This window comes from Paroedura picta, chromosome 5 (genome assembly GCF_049243985.1).
Source record: "Paroedura picta isolate Pp20150507F chromosome 5, Ppicta_v3.0, whole genome shotgun sequence".
In the NCBI taxonomy this organism is placed as follows: domain Eukaryota; kingdom Metazoa; phylum Chordata; class Lepidosauria; order Squamata; family Gekkonidae; genus Paroedura; species Paroedura picta.
Window position 1 is genome coordinate 40,970,252 of NC_135373.1, and position 25,190 is coordinate 40,995,441.

Genomic DNA, 25,190 nt, shown 5'->3' on the forward strand with positions numbered 1-25,190 from the left:
GGGAGGTGGACTGGCTGGGCTGGCAGATGGCTCTCTCTCTCCAACTCAGGGCTGGAGGACTGAGGGGCCATTGTATTGGGATCTGGCTGTGGATCCATGTTCAGCTCCCTAGGGACTGCCTCCTCCTGTCTCTGTCCCTGGTTGTGGGTTTGGGTCAGGTCTGCTGGCTGCCCCTCCTTAGAGGAGTCTTCTACATTACTGTGCTCTGCTGAAGCTGCCTGGTCCATGACAGCTACAAATGGAAGCTGGACTCATCGAGCTGACAGGCAGGTAGAGCCTGGTAAGAACCCACTGCCAGTCTCCATGAGGGTATCGGATGGACGTAGTGGACTTGGGAATAAGCCCCACCACACAGGAAAAATAGTGGTGAGGATGAGGCGGGGCCAAACCCCATTTTTTTACACCCTAGGGCAGGGGTAGGCAACCTGTGGTCCTCCAGATGTTCATGGACCACAATTCCCATAAGCACCTGCCAGCAAATGCTGGAGGACCACAGGTTGACTACCTCTGCCCTAGGGGAATGACTTTGCCACTCCCAAAGTGGGGGCTGAAGCAGGTTGCTAACTCTGGGTTGGGAAATACCTGGTGATTTGGGGAGTGGAACTTTGGGGAGGGCAGGATTTGGTGAGGGGAGAGGAGGTAACTCAGTGGGGAGTAATGCTATAAAGTCCACTCTCTGAATCAGCCATTTTCTCCAAGGGAACTGATCTTGGTCATCTAGAGATCAATCATAGTAGTAGAAGAAGGCCTCCAGATGCCACCTGGAGGCCTTCAAACCTAGCTGCCTCCACTCATGTCACCGTCCCTGGGATCAGGGCTGAGGCTTGCGGTGATGCCATGCTTCCGGGGAGGCCAATTCTGGTCAGGTTCCTAGCTTCAGTTTTTGTGTGTGCGTTCACACAAACGTTTGCCGTGATGGGATCCCACAAACCTTTTCCTCTGCTGAAGGCCTTTTCCTCCAGCAGAAGGACCTTTCCCCTGACATGGCAGAAAAACACCTGACCTCCGGGGCTGGGTTCTTGCCCCAGCAGAAAGCGCCTCTGCTACCTCAACGAATCCACAGGATCCAGCCCGACATGTGAAGTAGTTGTGAGAACTCCCAATTAAATAACAAAAGGAACCCGATAATTTCTCTCTATAGAAAGAAAAGTTCAGGGCCTTATTATTTTGACTATTACATTACTCTTTAATTTTTACCACTGTGCTAAGTATTGCTTTGGCATTTATGATCGGCTTGGGGAAAAGCTCCCCTGTGTTGCTTGCTTCGGAGAACAGAAAAGGAAAAGCCTGTAGCCTACTTTGTTACTAACAGCTTGTTAAGGCTCTTGAGAGGCAGCCAAATCTTTGCATGAAAGGTTGACGAGAGAGGTCCATTTATCTAAATTTCCTGGGCAATGGCTAATTTACAGGGCTAATTGGGGGCCAGGGGTGGCAGTTGCAATCATCTAAATGTGACATATAGTTCCTGTTTCAAAAGAAAACCCTGCCACTTTACAAAGAAGGTTGCCGGCTAACTGTGGAACACCCATGTCCTCCTCATTCTGCACGACAAAGGAAACCTACATCCTGCCCCCAAATCCAGTAGCATTGTAGCATTCTGTAAACTGAAGGAAGGATACACATTTAGCTGATGAAGTTGGCTATGCAAAGGATGCCTGTCCCCTGGATGTTCTGTTCCTCTTAGCAGCCTCATAATTTTTTTTTTGCTTTTAAAGCTTAAAGTTGCCATCAGAAAGGCTAGAAAGATGTTTGTTTAGGGAGGGAAGGGAGTAAGGGAGGGAGAAAGAAAAATGAAGGAAGGCGGGAAGGACGGACAGACAGACAGATTGAATCTCTATCTCAGTGGTCCCCAACCCCCGGTTCGGGGACCAGTACCAGTCCGTGGATCAGTCGGTACTGGGCCGCAGTTCCTCCTTGTCCTCCTTCCCAGCTGCTGCCTCAGGGGCTGCCCTGCCACTCTGGCGCGGGCTCACCTTTGGTGTTCTCCAGCGGCCGCCATTGCTGGGGCTCCCCCTCGGCGTGGCACTGCGCAGCTGCTGCCGGCAGCGACCCCCAGTGGGCAGCAGGAAGTCAGGGGTGCCGGCGGGAAAGCAAGTGGAGCAGGGGCTCAGGCGGCGGTGACATCCCTCGGCAAAAGACTACCCTTCCGGGCCTCAGTATAATTGTCAAGCGTTGACCGGTCCCTGGTGATAAAAAGTTTGGGGACCACTGCTCTATCTGATATTCTTAGGATGCAGTTTTCTACCTAATACAAACATTTCTCTTTGGAGTCAAATTCTCCCGCTCATCCCATTGCCGGCAACTAAAATAATGTTAAAGGGCCCCAAGCACTGAGACCTATGCCTACTGCTTTGCACTTAAGGGTGTCAACTTCAAGACTGCAGGAATCTGGAGATCTCCTGGAATTACAGCTGATCTCCAGATAACAGAGATCAGATCCTCTGGAGCAGTGGTCACCAACCTTTTTATCACCGGGGACCACACAACGCTGGGGACCACTCACCGGGGACCACTCAACGCCTTTTACTGAGGCCCGGTGGGGGGGTAGTTTACTCCTCTACTCTCAACCACTGCCCTAACGCTCTCTGATCGCTATGGTAATGTTTAAACATCCCTTCAAAATAAGATACAGACACGCCACAACAATGAAGTGTGTTGTAAAGGGCTGGGGGGATGAAGTAAAGGGCCGGGGGGGGGGGAGAAGGCGTCCTTCGGGGCCCACCTCCAATTAGTCGAAGGACCACATGTGGTCCATGGCCCACAGGTTGGGGATCGCTACTCTGGAGGACATGGCTACTTTGGAGGGTAGACTATATTGCCATATACCCTGTTGAGGTCCCTCTGCTCCTTAAATTGTGCCCTCCACAGGCTCCTCCCCAATTTTCCAGGAAATTCCCCACCAGTTGTTGTCAACCTTAGTCACACCTGCACTAGACTCAGTTAGGCCAAACTGTGGCTCCCCAGATGTCCATGGACTATAGCACATGCTGGCAAGGGCTCATGGTAATAGTAGTCCATGGACATTCGGAGAGCCACAGTTTAGCCATCCCTGCACTAGACTTTTAAGGGTTAATGGGATTAGGGAACCAGTAAAACAAGGTGTGTCAATTGAGTTTGCATTGAGTGAATTGGATCTAGATACCCTTTTCATCCTGTTTCACCGAATTCCCCTTGATTCTACAGCGTCCATGCCATATGGCTTTTGTATATTCAAATCCTATCCTAATCTTATTTGGTGGTCAATGGAAAGTCCTCCTTTTCCATTCCTTATAAGCAGAAAAGTTGTTTCAATCCAACCTGTTGGGTGTACTTTTTTCTAAATGCCTGCTTAACTGAGTATCAGTGGCAGTCTTCAAGCAAAGGTTGGATACGCACTTTTCTTGGATGCTTTAGGATGCTTAGGGCTGATCCTGCGTTGAGCAGGGGGTTGGACTAGATGGCCTGTATGGCCCCTTCCAACTCTATGAATCTATGATCTATGATCTGCTGCACAAACTGGATATGTTGGTGGATCTGAATACACAGGAGTTCAAATCCATTTCATTTTACACAAACTGTAGACAAACTGGAGCGTGTCCAAAGGAGGATGATGGTGAGGGGTTTGGAGACCAATACATATGAAGAAAGACTGGGGGGAGCTTGGTCTGTTTAGCCTGGAGATGACTGAGAGGGGATTTGATAACCATCTTCAAGTATTTAAAAGAGTGCCATATAGAGCAGTTGTCCCCAACCACCGGGCCACGGGGGCTGCGAAGGCTCCAACACCAGGCCGTAGCTCCCCCCCGCCCCCCCCCAGAGTAATAAACTTCCCAGGCCGCAAGCAAATCGGTCACAAAAGCGGCCGATTAGCTTGCGGCCCGGCAAGCTTCGTTTTGTGGGAGGGGGGAGAGGGAAGCAGGGCCATGCATGCGCAATGCAGACGTGCGATCGCCCTCCCCACCATCGTCGGTCCACAGCCTTAGGAAGGTTGCAGACCACTGATATAGAGGATGGAGCAGAGATGTTCTCTCTTGCCCCAGAGGGACAGACCAGATCCAATGGGATGAAATTAATTCAAAAGAAATTCCGTCTCAACATCCGGAAGAAGTTCCTGACAGAGCAGTTTCTCAGTGGATCAGGCTTCCTCGGGAGGTGGTGAGTCCTCCATCTTTGGAGATTTTTAAACAGAGGTTGGATAGCCATCTGATGGAGAGTCTGATTTTGTGAAGGCTCAAGGGAGTGGCAGGTTACAGTGGATGAGCGATAGGGATGTGAGTGTCCTGCATAGTGCAGGGGGTTGGACTAGATGACTCATGAGGTCCCTTCCAACTCTATGATTCAGGGTGGGGTGGGGGAACGATCTGGAGTTCTATCAGGGAAAAGCAACATCCAGATGATTTCCTTCCTATACTGTCAAAAGCCATTTCCTATCATTGTATCTCCCATGCTGCATCAATTTCCAAGTCTTGGAAAGGGTCAAAGCTCTTCAGCTCAAGGATCAGAGCAATGCAAACAGAGGCAGGATTACTTCTTAGTCTCTTCCATTCTGTGCCCCCCAGCTGAGGTTTTCAGAGGGAGCCCCCACAATTTCCTTGTTGTCCATAAGAACATAAGAGCCCTGCTAGACCAGTCCAGCAGTCCATCAAGTCCAGCATCCTTCTTGAGAACCAGCATGGTGTAATGGTTAAGAGAGGCTGCTTAATCTGAAGAACTGGGTTTGATCTCACACTCTTCCACGGGCAGCCAGCTGGGTGACCTTGGCTAGTCTCAGTTCTCTTAGAGCTGTTCTCACAGAGCAGTTCATTTAGAGGTCTCTCAGACCCACCTACCTCACAGGGTGGGGAGAGGAAGGAAAAAGTGTTTGTAAGCTGCTTTGGTGAACAACGGGGTATAAAAAAATAGCTCTCCTCCTCCTCCCCTGAGCTGCCAGCCAATGTGCAGTTTAATTATTCATTGAGTAAAGAAGTGTTTTTGATTGTCTGTATTGACCCCCTCTTTGGCTGTTTGAGAGAACAAAGCCTACTTCATGGGGTGGAAGGGGAAAACCTACTGATCCTTTATAAACCGATACCTAATCGAACAACGAAGACAGTGGGTCAGCAATATGGTTTGGAAATTATACAGAAATAGATATTGGCAGCGTCTGTGAGCTCCCGTCACATTCATGGTCCAGTGTGCTTCTTCCCCCCTCCCCCCTCCATGCCTCTTTGACCTTGATGGGTATCTTGACACAACAGGCAAAGCATTCTGGGAGGAGCTGGATTTCCTACGTAATGTCTCTAGACTAATTTAAATGTTGTATGGTAACCTGGTAGCCGTCTCCGTTCAACTGAGCCCACCCACTGACTGGCTGCACAGATCTATTGGCTTTCCGAGCCCCCAAATTCTGCCACTCACAAACGCCACCCATTGGACCAACTGGAGCCAGGGGAGCCCTCAAAGGAAAGGATGGCTGGTTTGTGTGTGTGGCTGCCACGGAAATCTTTTCACTGGCTGCTACTGGAGTGTTGTGGGGGGCATGATTCTCAGGCAGGTAATGGAGGAGAAAAACAGTTCTGCTTCTACCAGATCAATGTCAGTGTTCCGGGTGTGGGGTGGGGGAGATGGTTATGCACTCTGGTCTGGGAGACGGAGTGCACCAATCAAGTGGTGAAGACTTTCTCCTAGTGGTGAAGGCTTCTTGGGTATGCAGTGGTCCACAACCTTTTATCACCGGGGACCACTCAACGCCGGGGACCACTCACCGGGGACCACTCAATGCCTTTTACTGAGGCCCGGTGGGGGGGGGTAGTTTACTCCTCTACTCTCAAACACTGCCCTAGCACTCTCTGATAGCTATGGTAATGTTTTAACATCCCTTCAAAATAAGATACAGACACGCCACAACAATGAAGTGTGTTGTAAAGGGCTGGGGGGGGGGATGAAGTAAAGGGCCGGGGTGGGGGAGAAGGCATCCTTCGGGGCCCACCTCCAATTAGTCAAAGGACCACATGTGGTCCACGGCCCACAGGTTGGGGATCGCTAGTATAGGGCATGTGCTTAGATGCTGGGAGGTCAGCAGGGCTGGAGCACAAATGTGCCTCCTGAAAAATCCCTTTCCAAGTTGACACAGGCCATGCCACGCCCCCTAAACTCCCAGGGGCTCATGAATCTGCTTTCTGCTACCAGGGATTGCTACAAAAAGCGGCAACTTTTTTCGTGATATACACATAACCATCAGCAAAGGGTCCCACAATGAAAACAGTAAACAGTAGGAACCTGTAAAAAAAGGCCTGCTACAGATCAGAGCTACAGGGGAACAGGAGGATGGAGCGTATATAGTGAATAAAGCAAGGAGATATGACAGATGTGCACTTTTTGACAACAAAATGGGCGATTACCCCTCTTGTTACATGTTCATGCAAGGGGTGGGGTAAAAGGTAGGGACGCAAGGCACAGAAGGCAGCTGGAACAAAGCCATTGTGGCCCTGATCAGTGAGCGAAGAAGAGAGCTGGTTTTAAATACCCCACTTTTCACTACCAAGCGGCTTACAAACACGTTTTCCTTCCTCTCTGCACAACAGACACCCTGCAAGATAGGTGGGGTTGAGAGAGGTCTGAGAGAACTGCTCTGTAAAAACAGCTCTAAGAGAACTAGCTGCATGTGGAAGAGGCGAGGAATCAAACCCGGTTCTACAGATGAGAGTCTGCTGCTCCTAACCACTACGCCACGCGGGCGTAGGGATGCCATGAACTTTACAGCAAACAAGTTCTGCAGGTGAACAGTTCATGCTTCTCAGCTTCAACCACCCATGAACTGAACCTCAGAGGTCTTTGGCTTGGCTGCTGCCTTAAGTAGCCACTGAGCAGCTTCAGGCTGTGCAGCCACATTAATATTCCATCTTCATCTCCAGCCATGCAAACTGCTCTGGTGCCTGATTTCCCAATGGGCGTTTCTTTCATTTATGGTCCTTTTGCTGTTGTTTTCCAAGAGCCTAATGGGGCCACTTTGCATGGAGCTATCAGTTTGAAAATGAATGGCTAAATGCTCTCCGATTTGGCTCAAGCACAAAAACAAGTCTGTACCACTTTGTTGCTCTGCCTGGGCCTGATTAAGCCCCGGAGGGATGCCTTATATGTCTGCTCATCTCCCCCATATACTTTTCCTTGCAGTGGGGTAGCCCCCAAGGAGAGGAGGTAACTTCAGGTTAGGCATTCTGCACAACACAGAGAAAGACACGTCCAACCAACGAGTCTAAAAAGACATGAAGCTCTTTTCAGTGGGGCTCACAGAGGAGAACTTGCCAGCGGGTTGTAAAATGAGCACCTTATGGGGCTCTCTGCTCTGCCTAACCCAGATGCCCCCCCCCCCATGCTCCCTGTAACATCGTGGTCTTGTTCTGCCTGAAGAAAGGGAGTCAAATCTCAATGCACACGTTAGGAGTCCTACGTCATTTTAGCTGCCTAGGAAGACGGTGCACAAAATTTCTTAAGAAGAAAAAGAAAGGTCAGTGCTTTCTTTGCTTCAATCAGCTCACCAAACCTGTGACGCACAGCCTGCAGCTCCCCCCGCCCCGGCCCCCCATCTCAGTCCATCCCCAGCAACTCATCCCTGCTGTGCAAAATTTGCTAGGGTGCAGAGTCCACCTCCCAAGATGCCCCCCGGCCCCTCTGGATGTTCGCTCCTCTTTAATTTTTTGCTTTCTTGCATCGACAGTGGCTTTTCCTCGCAAAGACAAATGTTGTTTCTTTTCCTGAGCGTCACTGTCTCCCTCTGTTCTTACAGCATGGAATTAATTATTCAGCTTCCTGGGGAAGATGGAGGCATCCATCACACGGGAGGGCTTAATTATTCATCAGGAGGCAAAAGGAAGAGCAAGCCAGTGATCCGGTGGGCATGGCGCACCTTCCTAGGAGGCCGAAATCACGTGCTGCCAGCACATGACCAAGCTCAGGATGGGACCCCAAGCAGAAGGATTGGAGGGGAGGGGGAAGAAGCCGATTCCTGGCTAAGGCCTCAAGTGCAGCAGGGTGGGGAGTCCATCATGGAAAGGAGGGACAAGGAGGCACAGAGCCAGACAAACAGGGAAGGCACGGAGGAAGCAGCAAACCTGCCTCAGGGGCTGTGCCCAGGTGCTTCCAGGTGGGAGCAAGTGTCACACAGTCAGAGTCTGCTTGTGTGTCAGCAAACAAATTGTCCAGAGAGCAATACAACAAAGAAGGAGAAGAGCTGGGTTTTTGTACCCGGCCTTTTTACTATCCAAAGGAGTCTCAAAGTGGCTTACAAGTGCCTTCCCTTCCTCTCCCAGCAACAGACACCCTGAGAGGTAGGCGAGACTGTGCGAGCTCTGACAGAACTGTGACTGGTCCAAGCTGGCTGCACGTGGGGGAGGAGTGGGGAATCAAACCCGGTCCTCCAGATTAGAGGCAGCTGCTCTTAAGCATGACACCAAGCTGGGTCTAAAAACCCAGGATGGTGAGACTGAGGCAGAGGAAGTTCTATGACTCACGGTGGGCACAAAGGAAACGGAGTGGTAGGAGCCCGTTCCCTTTGGTTGAATATCACTTCTCAAGGAGGAGGTAATTAGAAGGTGAAGTGCCGCCATAGAAAAAGCCCTGCCTTATCCCCAAAGATATGGGCACGGAGACGGCTTCATGGATAGTGTCAATGGAGTTCTCATTAAATGGTTCAAGTCTGGATTTTCTCAGGAAACCATTCATTTTTTTTCATTCTTCTTTTATTAAAATATTCAATAAAAATGTAACATATACTCAACAAGATGGCAGGCAAAATCACTGTCAAGCCTTGCGTTCTAGCCCTGATCTCTCTCTATCAGATTCCACCAGAGTAGATTCTATCAAAAGTCCATCCAAATAACTTTGCATTGTATTATCCACTGAAAGCTCCAAAGGAATTTGATTTTCTGACGTTCTTGTTTCATCTGATGTTCCCCGTTCTATGTTTTAAATTTTGTTTAATGTTTTGGCATATGTATGTTATCTTTAGCTTTAATTGTTTCAATGATATGGGCTTTGTTTGGTTTTATTGGTTTGAAGATGGGGTTTTCTTATGTTTCTAATCTGCTAGCTGACTTGGTGGCCCCGATGAGGACAGAAAAGTGGGTTTGTATACATTTTGAAAATAAATAATGCAAGTCTAACCATTAAAAAGCAGGCTAGATAGCCAGGTTAGCCTGATCTCATCAGAACATGGAAGCTAAGCATGGGACACCCCCCCCCCCCAAAGAAGTCCAGAGTTGCTACGCAGAGGCAGGTAATGCTAAATGACCTCTGTTTGTCTCTTGCTTTGAAAACTCCATGATGGGGTCACCGTGAGTCAGTTTTGATGACAGCTTTTTGAAAACTAATATAAAGGGCAAACAGAGTTTCTGGTACAACCCTAAGTCATACATTCCTACAAAGACCCCGTCCAGGTATGTTTTTAAAAGTGGAAAACTACCTTTTACCAACTGAACCATAGTCTTTTCTCAGGTGAGGCCTGAAAGCAATTTAGCCACTGCTGTGATCAACACTGCAATGCTATCTTCTTCCCCCCCCCCCCAGTTACACTTTGGTCTTCTTCCTCCTCCACTGCAGCCCTACCCTGTTGGCCAGGAGCTTCTGAGATCACCTAAGGAGACCATGTTGAATGGGGAAACGAGCTCCTCTTCGGCCAGGAACGTTATCCGGAGCTCCAGCATCAGTGGGGAGATGTACAACATTGAGAAGAGTAACGGAGGCAACCCGGACTCAGCTAGTCTGTCGTCCAGCAAGAAGAGGCGGTCCAGCCTGGGGGCCAAGATGGTGGCCATCGTGGGGCTGTCCCAGTGGAGCAAAAGTACAATGCAGCTAAGCCACCCTGGTAAGGAGACCCTCTGCTTCCTGGATGTCAAGGCAGAGAGACTGATAATTTTCAGCCTTAGAAAATTGAGTCTCTCATCTGGATGGCCCAAGCTAGCCTGATCTGGTCAGATCTTGGTTAGTACTTAGTCGGGAGGCTGTGCAGGCCGTCCAGGGTTACTATGCAGGGGCAGGCAGTGGCCTCATCTTTGTCTGTTGCCATAACAGCTCTGCAGGCAGCAATCTGCTTGAGAGGGGGTAAGAAGGGTTCCTTAACATGTTCCCCATACACTCCAGGTGGTTATTCCTCAAGAACACCTTTATTGCCCCAGAGGCACAAGTCCCCTTGCCTGAAAGACAACATCTGACTGTCTCAATCATACTGTTACAGCTATAAAGCATTTTCAAAAGGCACCAGAAACAATACAGCCCAAACCTGAAGAGAGCACATTGATTTCAAAGAGCTTAGAAGGGCATATGTTCCAGCTAGTCAGATTTTGGAAGCTAAGCAGGGTTGGCCCTGGCTTGTCCTCGGACGGGAGACCTCTGAGGAAGTCCAGGGTGCTGTGCAGAGGCAGGCAAGGGCAGACCAGCTTGGAATATCTCTCTTGCCCTGGAAACCATACAGGGTTGCTGTAAATCAGCTGCAACTGGACTGCACTTCCCACCAGCAGCTCTGCTTATGTCTAGAATAGTTAGAATCCCAGCCCATCCTTCCCATTTCACTGAGCCAGACACGGAATTTCAGCAGCACTGTTTAGTTTCGTTAGAACAAATGAGTCATGGGGACTTATGGGGTCTTTGCAATAGTCACTGGGTTCAAAAACAAGCTAGGAGAACATCAGTTGCAGAACAGCAAGCAGTTCTAGAACCCGGAGAAGACGCCCAGGAAGGAACCTTGGCAGCTCCTGTCTCCAAGATGGCACCCGTCTGCTTCCAGGTAGTAACTTCCCCCTCTCCCTGTAAATAGATGACTTCTGCTGATATCTGAAGAAGTGAACAGTGACTCACAAAAGCCCCTCCCCTGCCACATATTGGTTAGTTTTTGAGGTGCTCCTGGACTCTTGCTCTTTTCTACTGCTTCAGACAGACTAACATGGCTGCTTGTCTCGATCTAACTGTAGTTCTTTGTACGGTCATCTGCAAGGTAGGTACGTAGCCATAGCCAGGATGAGATCGGCAGGGGCAGTGCAGGAAGAGGACTTTGTCCCACTGAGCTTTTTCTTTTGGGGGGACGGAGGAAGCTTATGACATATCAGCTTTGATGTGGTCTATTTCAAGCATACAGAAATGTTGATGACGTAAGCATTTCTTAGATTCAAATGGGTAGTCGTGTTGGTCTGGAGTAGCACAATAAAATCCAGTAGCATCTTTAAGACCGGCAAAGATTTATTCAGGGCGTGAGCTTTCGAGTGCAAACACTCTTCCTCAGAAGACTATGATTTTCTTACATTTCTTGTAAGTGTTTCTTGTGAGACAAGATTCGGTGAGGACTGGTACAGCCCCTCTGGAGTAGTACCGAAATAAATATGCCACCAGCCCTGCTTGACCCATGCAGGGTTCCACCTGACTCGGGGTGGATTTTTCAAAACTGGTAACACGCTTATTGTTATCAAAAGAGCCTGACTCAACCTTCCCCCTTCTCATTACTTTGTACATTTCTGGGTGTTTGGAATGGATATAGTTTTAGGAGGGTGTTACTAATTTAATAAGAGCCTCTTGTGGCACAGAGTAGAAAGGCAGCAGACATGCAGTCTGAAAGCTCTGCCCATGAGGCTGGGAGTTCGATCCCAGCAGCCGGCTCAAGGTTGACTCAGCCTTCCATCCTTCCGAGGTCGGTAAAATGAGTACCCAGCTTGCTGGGGGGTAAACAGTAATGACTGGGAAAGGCACTGGCAAACCACCCCCGTATTGAGTCTGCCATGAAAACGCTGGAGGGCGTCACCCCAAGGGCCGGACATGACTCGGTGCTTGCACAGCTGATACCTTTACCTTTACCTACTAATTTAATAAAAGCTTGCCTTAGACAGAAGCTTGTGAGTTCTGCACTATTCTTTAGGTTTTCCGCCTCAGTTACTAAAATATGGAATATTATTATTATTTTATTTATAGGCCTCCCCGCCCCACCTCCAGGCTTGGGGTGTCTTACAGTATATCAGACGATAAAAGCACTAAGAATAAAGCATCATTAAAAACATTAAAATTTAAAACTGCTATATCACCCTTCCCTTTCTTGCTCTGCTGGCTTTTCTGTTCTTGGTTGTTCCAGCCCTACGATGGGGAGGGCTTTTCAGCATGGGACGTCAAATGATGTTAAGTTGGGAGATGTCGAGGGAGGCCTGAGGTTGTTTCCCGTTTTTATCCTGGCCTCAACCGTAGGCCTAGAGGAAGAGCACTGTTTTACAGGCCTCTTAGAGCCTCTTGTGGCGCAGAGTGGTAAGGCAGCAGACATGCAGTCTGGAAGCTCTGCCCATGAGGCTGGGAGTTCGATCCCAGCAGCCAGCTCAAGGTTGACTCAGCCTTCCATTCTTCCGAGGTCGGTCAAATGAGTACCCAGCTTGCTGGGGGGTAAATGGTAATGACTGGGGAAGGCACTGGCAAACCACCCCGTATTGAGTCTGCCAAGAAAACGCTGGAGGGCATCACCCCAAGGGTCAGCCATGACTCGGTGCTTGCACAGGGAATACTTTTACCTTTACCAACCGTAGGCCTAGAGGAAGAGCACTGTTTTACAGGCCCTGCGGAATGTCTCTAGTTCCGTTAAGGCCCAGATCTGAATTGGTAGCTCCAGATCTGAATTGGTAGCCCATCCTATCAAGTAGGTAACTGGTCAAGGCCAGTTGATCACCAGTAAATTTATGTTCGCAAATTATAATGCTCTCTGGGGGGGACACTCAGAAGCACACACAGAAAGAAGGGTACAGATGTTCCTGAAGATCATTCATTCAGAAGAGCCAGCCCCTATTGCTGAGAATAACTAGGGGTGGGGTAGTAGTCCCATCTGGAAATGGGGCAGGCCCACCTAGTGAGAAGTAGGACAAAGGAGAAGGAGGAGGAGGAGGATTAGAAGGCAGCATTCCTAACCACTACATCAAGCTGGCTCTGGAAGGCCCCTTTGGCACCTGATTCCAATCCTCTCCTCTCCTGTTGTTGAAGTTCAGGAAACACCCACTATCGTTCAAAGCAACCCCTCCAGCCTTTGGTTCCTGTCTAGCCCTCTCGTTCCCAGTGGCCCAAGCCAGCCAGTTCCCAGTAATCCCATTCTGCTGCACGTCATCATATCCAAGAACAAACTGGGAGCATATTTATTGACTTCACTGGAATAGAACCCTCACTTCTTGCAAAATTAATTTATTCCTATATACCTGTTCTCCCCCACCCCTTTGGGGACACATCATTCTCCCTTCCTCCACTGTATTCTCACAGCAACCCTGTGAAGTAGGTCAGGTTAAACATGGGTACGGATGCCAGTGCCCAGGTGGGACCTGGGGATCCCCCGGGTTTACAGCTCATCCCCAGGTGGACCCCATAGCATTATACTCCGAGGTCCCTTCCTGCTCCAAATCCCATCCACTCCTGGCTCTAATCCCAAAGTCTTCAGGTATTTCCCAACCCAGACCTGGCAACCCTGACAGAGTATCTATATCCGGTTTTCCCAGACCCCCAGTCCAGCATTCTAGCCACTCCTTCATGGTTCCTGATAGCATAGCCAGAATGGCAGATGGACATTACTCTTTTCTGCCAGAGTCTGTGATTCCTGGCTCCCATTCAGTGCCCTTCAGGCATCTACAAATGTCCCTGCATGGAACATCTCGCACAACCTCATGCCATTCCACTGAACACTCATGCCCCCTTGCTTTGGATTCAGTGGCTGCTTGCTGGCACTGTGCACACAGAGCTGCCAACTTGGTCCCCAGGAGTTGGCGCATGACAGCAGCACAAGCCAGCTCAACCACCTGCCTTTTGCTTTCTTTTCCTTCCCGGAGCTGCGATTTTATTATATCTCATTTAATGGGAGGGGGATCCCATTATCCTCTGTCTGCTACTGCCTCTCACTCTCTCTCACCAGGATAGTAAGTCTCAGGTGCAAACGTGGCAGCATCTTACAGCCAGGGCAGAAGTCCCCCGACTGTCCTTTTCAAGAATCGAGGTGTAGCCTACCAGCCAGGAATATCCATTCAGCTTGGATCCAGCGGGTGGAATCTGGCTGTGGCCAACCTGCATGAAATTACAGCATAAATAAAAGATGGCCAGCTCCTATTGCCAAGACCACCTGGGGATGGGGTGGAGAATGTCCTTGGCCCCTTTACTTAAGGAGAAGGAGGAGGGGGCTTTATGAGTGAACCAGATTGTGCCTCTTTGGTTCAGGAACAAGCATAACTGCTCCTGCCTTCCAAGATCCTGACCTGGGATGATTGACAAGCAAGAGATAGCTGCTCAGTCCCACCATTTCCCCTCTTTCTAGTTGCCCTTCTATTTGTAGCAAAAGGTCACTGACCTAGGAACAGTCAGGAAGGTTGCCAACTCAGGGGTGGGGGATTCAGATGTCTGTCCCAAGGACTTCACAGTGCCAATGGGAGAAGAAAGCCTTAAATCACACAAGGAGGCCCATGAAAGGCAGAAACAGCCCAGGATGCAAATGGCAAGAGAGAACGGGGCTTTACTTTGTTCCAGGAGGAGAAGTCAGGGGGAGAGATTGAAGAAAAGTTGAGTGTTGAGAAGGGATTTAAAGAAAGAGGCACTTTAGTGCAGCTGCAGAGTGCTGAATTTAGACCAGGAAGAATGGAGGCCTCTCAACGATTACAGCTTGAGGAATTTTTATGTACCTAAAATAGACAATTTGGGGGGAAGCCCAAAAAAATATGAAGTGCTCGTTACGATCTTGGCATCTTCTAAAAGCCATGCCTTTGAATTATTATAGTTTTGGTCCTCGCTGTGATTTCATGGTTCAGCTCTTCTTTGAGAAGAGGGAGCTTCTCTGGCACCTCGAAGACTTGCATGTCTGAGATTTATCCAAAGGGCTGTAATTACCCCCAGAAAAGCTAAGAAAGGAAAGAGCAAAGGGGTGGTGGAAGTAAATGGTGGGAAACAGCTCTTGGTAATGAAGGAACCCAGAATGAGATCTTCATGCACAGGGAAATGTCATGGAAAAGTTCCAGTGGAAAAATTGGCCAGGAGGCATTTTTGATACAAACGGAATGTTCTGCCATGTTTCTCCAGGAAATCCAAGCAGGGTAATCAATGCAGGCTTGGGTTATGGAGGAGGGACTGACATCCTCTTTCTGATATTGAAATGACAGTCTTGCTACACAGCTGTCATTTCTGCCAAGGATAAAGGCTTGCTGTAGGGACAACTCACCTACATTTCTATGTGGCAGGAGGCTTTTCAGGTATGCTCATGAGTGCTGTCAGGTTGGGGCTCACGGACAGCAGTCCCAGCCAAGGGACTTTCAAGGCAAGTGTGAAACAGGTGGTTTGCCATTGCTTTCCTCTGCAGAGCCTTCCTTGGTGGTCTTCCTTCCAAGCGCTGACCCTGCTTGGCTCCCGAGAGCTGACGAGACCAGGCTACACCATACTATTCCAGACTCAGCCCCTTCCTGGCGACACAGGGACTTATCGGCACGAGTTGTGTCTAGTTTTCAAAGGGGAATTGAGTCATAGACTGACTGACTCATGCAGATGTCCCAGAGAAGCTATTCACATTGAGTCTCAAATTGGATTTTGGTTCTTCATTGGATGTATTTAGGTGCCTCATCTCCCTTTTCTGTTCACACCTGAACTACAGAACAAAAGGCATTGTCTGAATGCTGAAAGGGTTTCTGCTGCATCCATTAGCTCAGTAACCTTTTATAACAGACCTGTAAGTCAAATCACTGTTCTTAGCCCTGCCATTTGGGAACTTTCAAGGAAATGGCGAGGGGGAGAAACAGGGAGCTACTGCTCTGGTTTATGCTTCCCAAACTCTGACTCATGAAATGGGGCAAAGAATAACATTCGTTTTGTGCTGTATGAGAAGGGAGAAATGGGAATCTGGGGGTGTCTACCCATTTCCACGCAAGCATCATTTAAGCTATTAGGGCATCTTCCTATATGTCAGTCTGATAGTCCTTTGCAGGGATTAATTTGGATTGGAGGAGGGTTTTTTTCCCCTTTCCTACTGCCTCTCCACTTGAAATGAATTACTTTGGCGGCAAAGGGCTGTCTTTTGATGGAGGTCTTCAAGCTGAAAGGAGAGCCCCTGATTTCCTGCAATGATTAGAAAACTACATGACCTCTAAGACCTCTTCCAACTCTTAAACAAGACAGATTCTGCATTCAACCCTGTGGCTGGCACCCTTTGAGAAAGAGTGTCCCATTTGAGATGGTTCAGCACCAAGGACAGAGCCAGTGGCTTTCTGCAAAATGGGTGGCGATGGGTGAAGTACGCAATACCCGTTTCTTTGGAGAACATTTTGGTCCATTCTGCTCTTTCACAATTTTTTTAATTCACTCCTTATCATAATCATTACACATTCTGAATCTTTTTGGGGTTTTTTTGTTTTTTTTTAAATGTGGGACAAATCTTCTGGCACGGCCCCCAGGATAGAAATGGGTACTGACATGACATCCATAGCCCTACCCCTGGGAGCGCACCAGAAGACAGGTGGCTGGCTGTGGCAGTGCAGGCTGTTGCAGGAGGTCAGGCTACTTCCACGCTGCCAGGGGAGGCCTGGGCAGTGGGGAGGCAGTGTGACGGCCAGGTGGGCCAGTGGTGTCCCGTCCAGCCAGGGGACATCGTGAGATGATGCAGAGGCCAGGCAGGCCAGCACCACCGCAAAGGTGAGGAGGGGGGAGGGAGCAGGGAGTCAGGTGGTGGGGAGGCCTCTGGGGGCCGGGGCAGAGACCGCACAGCTCCTGGGGGTGGGGAGACTACCCTCCAGGCCTCTGGGGCCACAACACCAGCACAGGCCTAGGCACTGCTCTCCAGGGCAGAGGAGTCCAGAGCCCTCCTGGGAGAAGTGGCAAAGAGAGAGTGGGAAGGATTTTTTGTATGTATGTGAATGTTTTGGGGGGGAGGGACCAGGGAGTAGGTTGGGAAAGAAAGAGGGAAGGAGGGGGGAAGTGGGAAGGGGTTTGCATGCTTGTGTTTGTGAGGGGGGAGGGGGGATGGATTAAAGAGCTCTGGAGCAGGGAGCTATCCCATATACCTGTGAGAGCCTAGATGTCACTACTTTTTTTTTTTGCTTATTTATTTTGGTTCCCAGGAGAAACACATTTTGGCCCCCTAATGGATGTTGTTTTCAGCCCCATGGTTAGGGATACAACAGGCCAGCCTTTCTCAACTTTTTTAGTGTTGAGGAAACTCCTGAAACATTCTTCAGTCTTCGAGAAACCCCAGAAGTGGCGCATGATTGTACAGAATACGGTTGTGAATCATAGCTGTGTACATGCCATTGCAGGGCCCCTCCCCTCCCCACTCCCTCCAGATACATCATTGGCCATTTTAGGAGGGTTGGGTTGACATGACCACATATGGTGATATCGCCCAATAAATAACAAATTTAAAAAACAGATTTAAATTAATTAACCCATCCATTCAAGAAACCCTTACAGGGCTGTTGAGAAACCCCAGTTTTTCATGAAACCCTGGTTCAGAAAGTCTGTACCAGAGGGATGATTCTTAGCAAACTTCAGGAAGATCATCGAAAGCATCCCCCATTCCACAAGCAATTAAAGTTCTCACTGGCAGTATGTTTTCCCTCCTCTCCTAGAGTCCTCAAGTGAGGAAAGTGTGTGTATGTGTTTAAACAAAGCTGAGGTTGCAGGTAGGGGAAACCATTCACTTCCCACCCCAATTTCCCTGTGGGCTCCCAACCCTGGAACTTAACTCAGCAAGGAAGAAAATAATTTAAGTGCATTGGGGATCAGTATTCCTCGCCCACACGCTCCAGTTTTGTTGAAAAATAGAGCTTCCCCCTCCCAACCCACCCACTTTCTGTACATGTAAATAGGAAGTTGGCTCTGTCTTTTTTCTGCAGCTGCAGGCAAGTGGGATGAGGCTCTTTGCCTGCAGGAAAGTCTACTTTGAGATGAAATGAAAGATAGGGAGAGATCTTGGGTGCTGAATCAGCAGTTCTTTGGGGCAGAGACATATTACCTGATCCTTCCTCATGCATGTGGAGCTCTTGTGTCTCGCCTGACCTCTGCCTTTATGCCCATACCCCGGTAGGAGCCTCTGCATGTGTTCCCCAACCTCCATCAGGAGCAAACTGGCTTGAATGTAAAGTCCCTGATGGGCTACGGGCAGCCAGAAGCCTACTTGGGCTGTTTCCCATCCAGACTCTTTGCCCTGCCTTGATTTCCTTACAGCAATGTTGCTTTGGGGAGTACCTATAGGACATCATCATCTATCTACCTTGTTTCTTCCCTGTTTTGCTGTCATCTTTCTTGAACCTGGCTGGATATGACCTTTTTTGAAAAGCTGCAGTGTCTTGGCAGGCCACACGGGTGGGAAGGGATGCATTTTTCCCTGGTCTTGTTCACATGGGTGCCATTTTCCTGACCTCAGTCCCTGTGGTGGCTCTTCTCCCCTCCAACCCAGAGGTCTTTGAGGGGGCTTTTTTAAAAATGTGAATCACTATAGCATTATAACACAATGAAATATATTGCAATGAAGTTCACATTGACCAACTTTCATTTTTTGTTAAAAGTAGATTTCTAACACTTGAAATTGCAGAACTTCAAGGATAACGGCACTGGCATTTCTACACCTGATAGGGCCAGGAGTATACTTTGTCAAAAATTAACTGTCCCAAGTTTTTGCTTATGATCTGTTCCAACCCTCCTGGCACTTGTTCAGCAAGGAGTGAAATCCTTGGCACATCGGTTTGTGTTGCATGCTTAAGAATGGACACCATAGAAGGAAAATAGTGCCTTATGGCAGGGGTAGTCAACCTGTGGTCCTCCAGATGTCCATGGACTACAATTCCCATGAGCCCCTGCCAGTGTTTGCTGGTAGGGGCTCATGGGAATTGTAGTCTATGAACATCTGGAGGACCACAGGGTGACTACCCGTGCCTTATGGTTTCTTTTTTGGCCCAGGTCTCCTGAGGGAGCCCAGCCTGCTGCTATAGCAGCTGAGCAAGTGGGGAGGTGTGGGGTCAGATACCAAAGTAGAATGTAACTGCTTCTGGCTTGGGACCAGTCCTTTCTCACTGTGATGCTGCTGGCACTCCACCTGGCCTCCCTTAGGGGAACCGACTGTGGCAATATCACCTGCTTCTCTTGCACCTTTTACTGTGGCTGGTCCTGGTACTTTTTACAAGCTGGCTGGTAATCCTAACATCTGCTGGTGGGGGCTCATGGGAATTGTAGTCCATGAACATCTGGAGGGCCACAGTTTGCCCACCCCTCGACTAGGATCTGGGAGACTCAGGCTTGGATTCCTGTCCTGCCCTGGAAGCTCGCTGTGTGACCTGGGGCCAGTCATTGTTTCTCAGCCTAACTTCCCTCACAGCCTTGCTGCTAGGAAGAAAGGGAGATGAACGGAAGTCACTTTGTGGAGAAAGGTGGAGTATAAAGGAAGTAATTAAATCTATATATCTAAATAGCCAAGTGTGGGCTGATCTGTGGATATCTACATTTACAAATTGGGGCCATGCTGACTAAAAACAGATTATTTTGCAAACTTCTTGGGGGGGGGGGCTCCCCAGGTTTGCAGAAAAAACTGCAAAGTTAAAAAAAATATATAATCCAGGGGGTTTAAATCCCTCCCCAAATAAAGGACTGTTGTTTGTGCACTTACTTTGGTTCTGCAGAGCTGGTGACGGTAGATTCTGGCAGCCACTCCAGGTGGTTCCCAGACATGGCTGCTGCTGCGACCAGGCTCAAAGTTGGGTGGTGAGGCCTGGAGCCACACCGGGCTTGGTGATGTGGGGGAATGGGATCCCCCCCCCCATGATTCTCACAGGCCGCCCACTTGTAAATATATAAATAGCAAATTTACACCATGTGTGGTCATCTAACTACAAGATGTCACTGCAGCAAAATTACATTCAGTATGTAGAACTAATTCTGTTTAACCAACTTAAAAAAACAGATTATCTAATGTTTGCAACAAACATTTTTTCGCCCACTCCCACAGCCACACATCCAATATGCTGGATATGCAGACACAATATGTTCAAGCAACATGGACCGTGGAATTTGAGATGTAAGGTGTCCGGCTTACAGCCTGTAGTGCTGGCAAACAAAGAGAAGAAGCTGGCAGGCAAGCAAACCTAAATCCTCACTGGCCTTATCTTGCACTGGGACTTGAAGCATTTATCTTCCAGCCCTGCTAACTTCCGAGATTTGAGCCTGGCGAGGAGGAAAAATGGCACTGGCATAAAGCAAGGAAGGAGGAAGGATTTTTCTTTCGCTTACCAAATTGCTCTGTTTTCTTTAAGCAGACTCCTCCAACTCCCAACTTCCGTGAGGATCCTAGAAAAGGAGGAGAAAGTGACTCAGTTCCTGCTTCCTTGTGGCAGCAAGGGTTTCTGATGGCTCCTAGAAAACAGCAATGTGTCCACCTGTCCTCCCCACCCCAAATCTTTTAAGGGAGTGTTTCTTGGGTGAAGCATATACTCCTTGAGATTTTCACCCAAATAGGACAGAGAACAAATACATTATGGGAAGAAATGTAAGCTTCCCATTGAAAATAAAACAGAGAATAGAAATGGAAAATCCAAACGCAGGTAATAAGTACAATAAAGGAAGCAAATGGAAGATATGAAATGAATTGGAAAGGATCTGTGTAGATCCGCTTTCCCAGTGGCAGCTGTGACCCCAGAGAGCTTAGATGTGGGCTTAGATGGGGGACTTCTTGAGATTTTGGAGTGGCTGCATGGTGATCCCAGTGGGCTCCCATCCAGGCAGCAGTCACCCAGCCCTGCCACAACACTGGGCCCCCTAATCACCCTAAACACCCACTGAATGTTGGGTGTTTAAGCTCCTATTTGACTACCTGTCTGGATTATGTGGGCTCCGTCTGGATCTAGGAAGGCATTCCTAGGAATGGGTCTACGCCCACAAACAGCCTCACATGCCTGCCTGCTGGTCTCCCTTTAGCTGGCAAATGACTCAGGGGCAGCTGGTATTCAAGCGGTGCTCTGTGGAGATGAGTCACCTGCAGGATGGGACCAGGAGAGCTGCCACATTTGTTCAATCAAAACCACTGGCTGGTCTCGTTGCCTGCCCACGACAGGCTTCTGCTTCAAAAAACAAGCTGCCCTTTTGCCTTGCTCCCTGCTCCCACAATGCCCTTTGGTCCGGCAACGTGTTATGGGAGGGATGGGCACCAGCAGGCCCCCTTCTGACCTTCAGACCGATGTGCTTTCACCTTGCGGCAAATTCAGGCTTAAAATTTCCCTTAGATGTGAAGCCAACAGTCTGGCGACCATCAAAAGGAAAGATGCCTACCCAGTCTGGGGCCAAGAAGGAATCAGGACTGGGTTATTCTCTAGTGAAGGGTTTCCCAGTGCTGATTAGTAACCCCACAGTTGTTTCGTTTTGTGCAACTGATCGTGAGGCAGTGAAGTCTCCTTCCTGGGATTTTTATGCAGCCAAGTTGATGGGAAACAGCAACGCATCCCTGAATGGGCAATTTGAGCTGCTTTTTGAGTACAGCCGTCTTGAGTGGTATCAGGGGAAGACGTGGGGTGGGGTGGGAACTGAAGGCAGTTTAGTTTGGCAGTGTTACCGACAAGGAGAACTTTCCCCAGAGAGATTCGCTTGGCACCTTCACTGTTGTTTCCTAGACAGCAAATACTTTTAAACATTTTTTGACTAATGAGCCGGCTGTATAGGCCATTGCTATGCTGCTGTTTGGCTTTGACCGTGTTTTAGTTGTTGTTTTGGATTTCATTGTAGGGTTTTTCTGGTTATGATTCGAAGGACGATGCAAGTTTTTTTTTTTTTTGGGCACCATTTGGCAGGTGAGCTAGCTTAAGTTTGCGTGATGTAGATTTTGCTTCAGGATTAGCATTGCTCTGTGTCCTTGTTTCTGCACCACTACAATATTTGATTGATCTAAATATTTAGTAACATGTAGGTAGTTATGAAGATGCTACATTGAGGGAGAAAGCCTGCTGAAGGAGAATCAGCCTGGCTTCTTCAAATGGAAGTCCTGCCTTGCCAGACTTTTAGAGCTCTTTGAACAAATTTAACAAGCATGAGGATAAGGGCATGCAGTAGATCAGTGGTCCCCAACCTTTTTATCACTGGGGACTGGTCAACGCTTGACAATTTTACTGAGGCCTGGGGGGGGGGTAGTCTTTTGCCGAGGGATGTCACTGCCGCTGCCTGAGCCCCTGCTCCGCTTGCTTTCCTGCCGGCACCCCTGACTTCCTGCCGCCCACTGGGGGACGCTGCCAGCAGCAGCGCAGTGCCCCGCCGAGGGGGAGCCCCAGCTATGGCGGCCGCCGGAGAGCACCAAAGGTGAGCCGGCGGCAGAGTGGCAGGGCAGCCCCTGAGGCAGCAGCTGGGGAGGAGGATGAGGAGGAGTTGCGGCCCGGTACCGACTGATCCACGAACTGGTCCCGGTCCCCAGGCCGGGGTTGGGAATCACTGCAGTAGATGACAGCCCTTCAAGTATTTGAAGATGGTTATTATATCACCTCTTAGTCGTCTTGCTAAACAGATCAAGCTCCCCCAACCTTTCCTCATATGACTTGGACTCCAAACCCCTCACCATCTTTGTAACTCTCCTCTGGACACATTCCAGTTTCTCTACATCTTTCTTCAGTTGTGGTGCCCACAATTGAGCACAGTTCTCCAAGTGAGGTCTAACCAGAGTGGATTAAAGTGGTAACATCACCTCACATGATTTGGACACTATACTTCTTTTAATACAGCTGCAAATCACATTTGCCTATTCCCCATTTGCCTCCAGGAACTACAAACATCATAAGGCATAAGCCCCATTGTGTTTAGCGGCAACTATCAAAATTAAGCCTCAAACTTACACAGATTCAATGTTTTTGTGGGAGTGGCGAAATTGATACAAGACAGCATATATTGTTCCACTGCCCTGCTTATGTAGACATTCATAGCAACTTGATTGAACCACTCCTTAAAATGTTGCCAGAACATCATGATGTAGATTGAGCAAAGAGGCTGCTAAGTGATGAGTCCCCCCAAGTGACAACTCAGCTGTTTTGTGCCGCTGCCATAAAAATCCGATGCTCTAAAGTAGCATAATTTTAAGTTCTATTTTATGATCTGTTTTAAATTGCATTATATCAAATGGCCATATTCGTTTGGTCTTTTGCATATTAACTTCATACAACTTGGTCTGAACGACTGTAATAAAGTTTGAACTGAACTGAAGCCTCAAACTGGTGGCTATTCTGCTGTTACTCATAGTGGAGAGATCAGTCTTTCTTGATTCTCCTCAACTCCTGTGCGGTACGTAAGGCTGAGAGAGAAATGACCAGCCCAGAGTCATCCAGAACAGTGGTCCCTAACCCCTGGTCCGGGGACTGGGACTGGTCCATGAATCAGTCGGTACCGGGCCGCAGCTCCTCCTCGTCCTCCTCCCCGGCTGCTGCCTCAGGGGCTGCCCTGTCACTCTGTTGCCAGCTCACCTTTGGTGCTCTCCAGTGGCCGCCATGGCTGGGGCTCCCCCTCGGCAGGGCACTGAGCAGCTGCTGCTGGCAGCACCCCCTAGTGGGCAGTGGGAAGTCAGTGGCCTGGCGGGAAAGCAAGTGGAGCAGGGGCTCAGGCAGCGGCGACGTTCCCCGGTGATAAAAAGGTTGGGGATCACTGATCCAGAACATTTTAGGGCAGGGGTGGCCAAACTATGCCTCTCCAGTTGTGGCTCTGCATCTGTCCTTGCAGGAAGCAGTGTTTCACCAATGGCAGAAGACTTTTCAGACCAGCCCTCAAAGTACTGAGGTGGGAAATATATCCCCAAATCCTGCTCTTCTTTGTGGCTAACGAGGAGTCAAAGACTTCCTGAATCGTGGCCAGAGCCAGGTTTTTCAAAGATGTTCTTGGCATCTGTCTGTGATTGATGCAAAGAAGATGAAACGCCCGTTCTGCAATGAGGAAAAAACAACCACCCACATTACTCATAGAGAATCTCTGTTTGTTTTGCCACCTTACAAGATTAGTTGTTATTGTTGTTCCCTTGTTGTAGAGATCATTTAATAGAGCCAGTGCTGCGGAGTAAATATAAATCTAATCATTTTAAACTCTAATGCTGTTAATGTTTTTCCGTCGGATAGTTGGCGCTCATCTGTTCTGCCTGCTGCCAGTCGTATGGCAATCTGTAATAAACCATGGGCTTTGAACACATGAAAATGATTGGGTATCTTATTTGTTTTGTTTATCGTATGGCGTGTGTATCGTAGCCAGGAGGTCGGAGGATTGTCCGGCAGCCAGGCAAAGGATGTTCAGAGGTGCTTTGCCATTTCCTGCCTCCGAGTTCCTTGCAGGAACCACCCCCCAAATCCTGTCTCCCATCCAAACATTAGCCAGAGTCAGCTCTGATTAGCTTCTGAGATCTGAAGGGATCGTGCTTGCCTGGCCTATCCAGGTCAGGGCATTGGGTTTTTTTCTTGGTAGTTATGAAAGTTTATGAGCTCAGCATCTTTTAGGCTGATCCTGCATTGAGCAGGGGGTTGGCCGGGATGACCTGAATGACCCCTTTTAACTCTACTATTCCATGATTCTCATCCTGATATGAACATTAGCACATCCATAAGTGATTGATGTGGAACGCATCTTCTGGCTCACCTCCTACAACAGATATGAATACGGATGTGACATCCATAGTCCCACCCACAGGGTAGTCCAGAAGATGTCGAGGAGGCCAAGGCAGCTGAGGCGGGTGAGGCAGCTGAGGAGGCTGAGGCAGCACCCTGCCACTCTCCTGTCAGGGGCCCAGCTGGCGTCTGTACCACCCCTGCTGGGGCAGTTTTCCCGACCCGAGGCCTTGGTAGTGGCCGCGTTGCCCCTGAGAGCCTTAGCCAGCACCTGTGCCACTAGCGGGGGCTGAGGTAGTGGCAGAGGCAGTGGCAGGGCTGGCGGAAGCTCAAGGTTAGAAAACCAACAGTTAAAGGGGGGAAATGGGAGGGAGGGAGGGAGGGAGGGAGGGAGGGAGGGAGGGAGGGAGGGAGGGAGGGAAGGAAGTCTGTGTGTGTGTTTGCGAGTGAGGGAGAGGAGAGGAACCAAGGAGGAGGTTGGGTAACCAACAGGTAAGGGGGCAAGTGGGCAGGGAAGGGAGTCTGTGTGTCTGTATGTTTGTTTGCAAGGAAGGGAGGGAGGGGGCTCTGACCAAGTAGCTCCAGAGCAGCTATGTGTTCCTCATACCCTCTGACAGTCAGACTGTCAGTAGAATTTTTTAAATGACTATTAGCCCCACCCAGTAG

General features: G+C 49.1%; 1 protein-coding gene and 1 long non-coding RNA gene across 4 annotated transcripts in view; one reads left to right on the plus strand and one right to left on the minus strand.

The window, feature by feature from the left end:
* Nucleotides 1–25,190, plus strand: part of RIMS3 (regulating synaptic membrane exocytosis 3) — a 74,264-nt gene that overhangs the window by 25,257 nt on the left and 23,817 nt on the right. For all 3 annotated transcript variants that reach the window (XM_077337481.1, XM_077337483.1, XM_077337482.1), the window contains exon 2: nt 9,556–9,820. In XM_077337481.1, coding sequence (XP_077193596.1) covers nt 9,556–9,820 — 265 coding nt within the window. The remainder of the gene's footprint in view (nt 1–9,555; nt 9,821–25,190) is intronic.
* LOC143837531 (uncharacterized) overlaps nt 1–25,190 on the minus strand; it is a 47,619-nt gene that overhangs the window by 20,360 nt on the left and 2,069 nt on the right. The window contains exon 2 of the long non-coding RNA XR_013231004.1: nt 20,203–20,259. This is a non-coding gene — a long non-coding RNA (uncharacterized LOC143837531). The remainder of the gene's footprint in view (nt 1–20,202; nt 20,260–25,190) is intronic.